Source organism: Eucyclogobius newberryi, unplaced genomic scaffold (genome assembly GCF_026437365.1).
Source record: "Eucyclogobius newberryi isolate DKJ021-1_F unplaced genomic scaffold, fEucNew1.0.hap1 SCAF_2, whole genome shotgun sequence".
Taxonomy (NCBI): Eukaryota; Metazoa; Chordata; class Actinopteri; order Gobiiformes; family Gobiidae; genus Eucyclogobius; species Eucyclogobius newberryi.
The window spans coordinates 29,369,082-29,373,301 of record NW_027315834.1 but is presented as its reverse complement, the minus strand read 5'-3'; the positions used below and the strand labels follow the sequence as shown (position 1 = coordinate 29,373,301).

At 45.1% G+C, this 4,220-nt stretch overlaps 1 protein-coding gene across 1 annotated transcript in view; it reads left to right on the top strand.

Annotated features, from left to right (window-relative positions):
- The first annotated feature begins 261 nt into the window (after positions 1-261).
- LOC140368074 (uncharacterized) overlaps positions 262-4,220 on the top strand; it is a 29,723-nt gene continuing 25,764 nt past the window's right edge. Inside the window, exon 1 of the mRNA XM_072454938.1 lies at positions 262-604. Coding sequence (XP_072311039.1) covers positions 277-604 — 328 coding nt within the window. The 5' untranslated portion in view covers positions 262-276. The remainder of the gene's footprint in view (positions 605-4,220) is intronic.

The window sequence follows — 4,220 nt, the reverse complement described above, 5'->3', positions numbered from 1 at the left end:
GAGAGAGAGAGAGCGATAGAGTGAGGGGTGAGGGAGCGAGAGGGAGAGAGGAAGAGAGGGAGAGGAGAACACTCACCCGACTAAAGCTGCAAACAGGACCACTATGTTTGAACCTCCCGTGCATGCACTCACTAATCCTGCTGTGCTGTTTCTCTTTGCAGAATCATGACAACCAAACCCAAAGCTCGCTCTCTCTTTCTGCACTGAAGGAATAAACCTGCTCCTTTCGAGAGAAAAAAACATGGACCTGTGAATTCCGCCTGAAACTTTTTCGACATGGCACAGACGTCTCTCAGACTGGAAGGTGTCAAAGCCCGGACGCGGACGAGGAGGAGGAGGAGCGCGTTTCTCCTGCTCTGGTGCCTGGCGACGGTGGCCGGGACGACCACGACGCAGGAGGAACGCCGGGAGGAGGACGAGAGGGCGACGGCGGCCACCCCGCCGCCGCTGCCGCTGACGACGACCGAGGACTGGACGGGGACCACGGCGCAGCTGCTTCCGGACCTGCAGACGGAGACGCAGACGGAAGGGGTGAGCGAGGAGGTGCTGACGGAGGGAGAGGTGGAGGCGGTGACGCGAGGACGGACGCCGCACAACTACACAGGTGAGAGGGAGTCACTTTGTACAGTGGAGGTGGTGATGTTACTGTGAGTTTTCTGGTGCTTTTCCCCCACATTTCTGAAGTGATCCAAGCAAATACTCCTGAGACTACTGATTCCGTTTACCTCCACTGGTTCGAGACTCTTTGGTAAAACTCTGCAACTGTTAAAAAGCTCAAATAAATATGGAATAATCAAAAAGAAAACCATTCGTGCAGTATGTGAGCTCAAATGTCTAAGATGGGAAAGACAGAATGTAAGATTTGAACATGTCTACCACGTATTTGGAGACATATGTCATATTTTTTAATGTTTCAGTGTTTGTATTTGTTTCGGTCAGTGCATGAGTCTATCATAACCTGCTCTAACAACATTATAATACGCTGACATTGCATTTGCACAAAAGACCGGTCGCATATGACTGCTGAGACCGTGATACAAGCAGATATTTGGCAGCTTTTTCTGTATTTGCTTTTTGGCCGTAAATAAGTCTGATTTCCAGGCCTTGAATGCACAATGTTTTATAAGTTACACTGGCTGTGACTTCTTTAAATATTGTCTGCGTTACTAAGGCTTTCATATTGTAATATAAGCAGGGTGACCAGATTTAAAAATCAAAAATGCAAGTAATTAAGCACATTTGTGTGCACTGGGATCATTCACACCGCTTTCTCACTTATGTGTATAATCTGAGAGACTTTTATCAGTGGAAATTAGTGCATCTTTTGTGTTATGTGTTATTCTAAAGCCAGATTTTCTCTAGTTTGGCTAAAGAAACAACAATATATTCCCTTCTGTACTGTTGGAAGGTCTCAGAGTGGTCAAACTAAGACAACTGGGACATGTCTTGAATAAAACTGGGACAAATCAATGGTTTTGGGCACACCTGCGGGGACACGGGGCTCAAAAGTGGGACTGTCCCGGGTAAATAGGGATGTCTGGTCACCCTAGATATAAGGACTGCTGCTGGTGTCTCTGAATTCATTTAAAAAGTACTTAGTGTGTTGGTTTCCTGTCCTGATTAAGTCCATTTTAACCCTGATTTATGTCGACGTCTGGAGGAAAAATGCACAGCTGTTTTTAGTTTTTTCAGTATGTTTACTCTCACTTCTACTCCACATCGAGGTGCGACAGCTCGGCCTTCGCTGCTAACGAGCACGCTTAACGGGAACTGGTCTAATTAGAGCCGCGCAGAGCCGAGTCAAAGTGAACCAGTCCATCTGCTTCTGCACTTGTTTCCAAACAGACCCGACATGAGCTAATTAGACTCTAATTAGTTTACCCTGGAGCGGTGCGGCTGCCAGGTCAGGACCAGCGGCTCTGTAACCACGGCAACCAATTGAGAGTTGGAAGGGGTGGAGTCAATTGAAGAATGGGTGGAGTCAAGTGTTAGGTTTGCTGGATGGAAGAATGGGTGGAGTCAATTGAAGAATGGGTGGAGTCAATTGAAGAATGGGTGGAGTCAAGTGTTAGGTTTGCAGGATGGAAGAATGGGTGGAGTCAATTGAAGAATGGGTGGAGTCAATTGAAGAATGGGTGGAGTCAAGTGTTGGGTTTGCAAGATGGAAGAATGGGTGGAGTCAATTGAAGAATGGGTGGAGTCAAGTGTTGGGTTTGCAGGATGGAAGAATGGGTGGAGTCAATTGAAGAATGGGTGGAGTCAATTGAAGAATGGGTGGAGTCAATTGAAGAATGGGTGGAGTCAAGTGTTAGGTTTGCAGGATGGAAGAATGGGTGGAGTCAATTGAAGAATGGGTGGAGTCAAGTGTTGGGTTTGCAGGATGGAAGAATGGGTGGAGTCAATTGAAGAATGGGTGGAGTCAAGTGTTGGGTTTGCAGGATGGAAGAATGGGTGGAGTCAATTGAAGAATGGGTGGAGTCAATTGAAGAATGGGTGGAGTCAATTGAAGAATGGGTGGAGTCAAGTGTTAGGTTTGCAGGATGGAAGAATGGGTGGAGTCAATTGAAGAATGGGTGGAGTCAAGTGTTGGGTTTGCAGGATGGAAGAATGGGTGGAGTCAATTGAAGAATGGGTGGAGTCAATTGAAGAATGGGTGGAGTCAAGTGTTAGGTTTGCAGGATGGAAGAATGGGTGGAGTCAATTGAAGAATGGGTGGAGTCAATTGAAGAATGGGTGGAGTCAAGTGTTGGGTTTGCAAGATGGAAGAATGGGTGGAGTCAATTGAAGAATGGGTGGAGTCAAGTGTTGGGTTTGCAGGATGGAAGAATGGGTGGAGTCAATTGAAGAATGGGTGGAGTCAATTGAAGAATGGGTGGAGTCAATTGAAGAATGGGTGGAGTCAAGTGTTAGGTTTGCAGGATGGAAGAATGGGTGGAGTCAATTGAAGAATGGGTGGAGTCAAGTGTTGGGTTTGCAGGATGGAAGAATGGGTGGAGTCAATTGAAGAATGGGTGGAGTCAATTGAAGAATGGGTGGAGTCAAGTGTTAGGTTTGTGGGATGGAAGAATGGGTGGAGTCAATTGAAGAATGGGTGGAGTCAATTGAAGAATGGGTGGAGTCAAGTGTTAGGTTTGTGGGATGGAAGAATGGGTGGAGTCAATTGAAGAATGGGTGGAGTCAATTGAAGAATGGGTGGAGTCAATTGAAGAATGGGTGGAGTCAATTGAAGAATGGGTGGAGTCAAGTGTTGGGTTTGCGGGATGGAAGAATGGGTGGAGTCAATTGAAGAATGGGTGGAGTCAATTGAAGAATGGGTGGAGTCAAGTGTTAGGTTTGTGGGATGGAAGAATGGGTGGAGTCAATTGAAGAATGGGTGGAGTCAATTGAAGAATGGGTGGAGTCAATTGAAGAATGGGTGGAGTCAAGTGTTCCGTTATTTTTACGTTGTACAATAAGATCTGAGCTTTAGAGAATGAAATGAATCAACTTTTTGACTCATTATAGAAACTAACGACTAAAGTGTTTGATTTGACTTTGTGTTTGTTGTTGCTCATGTTTTTTGAAGATAATGCACATTTATAAAAGTGTTGACAGGGATTCTGCCTCTTTTAGCGTCTTCGTGTTCGTGGCATGAATCAGTTCCAATCTTGTCGTACGTTGCCGTATTTGATGTCGCGAGTACGTCACATTTTCAGAACGTGCGATCGTCACATGACCAGACTGAGAATGTTGAGCTGCAGTTATTGGAGGAACTGAACGAGGAGGAGGAGCATCATTTCTATATTTCCAGACTCATGGTTCATATAAATCATGAATGACGACAACAGGGTCATAAAAACACAGCGCTGCCATAATCAGGTAGTTAGTTACACGATACTGAATACCTGCATTAAAAGTATTCTGATACACGGTCCAATCGCAGTATTACGTTCAAATTGAGTGTTACAAATAATTGACGCAGGATTAAAACAGCTTTATGTTTGTTATACATTTTATTTATCGCTGCATGATTAAAGAAGGAAAGAAAAATGCACTTTATTTCCAATATCGCCACTAGAGCGTTCACTTAAGCACTTATGTTATAACTGTTACCGCCCATAAACTGCTGATATATTTGGGCATATATATATATAGAGGGAGTCCCTCTCTCCCTCTCTCTCCCTCCCCCCTCTTTGTTTCTCTCTCTCTCTCTCTCTCTCTCTCTCTCTCTCTCTCTCTCT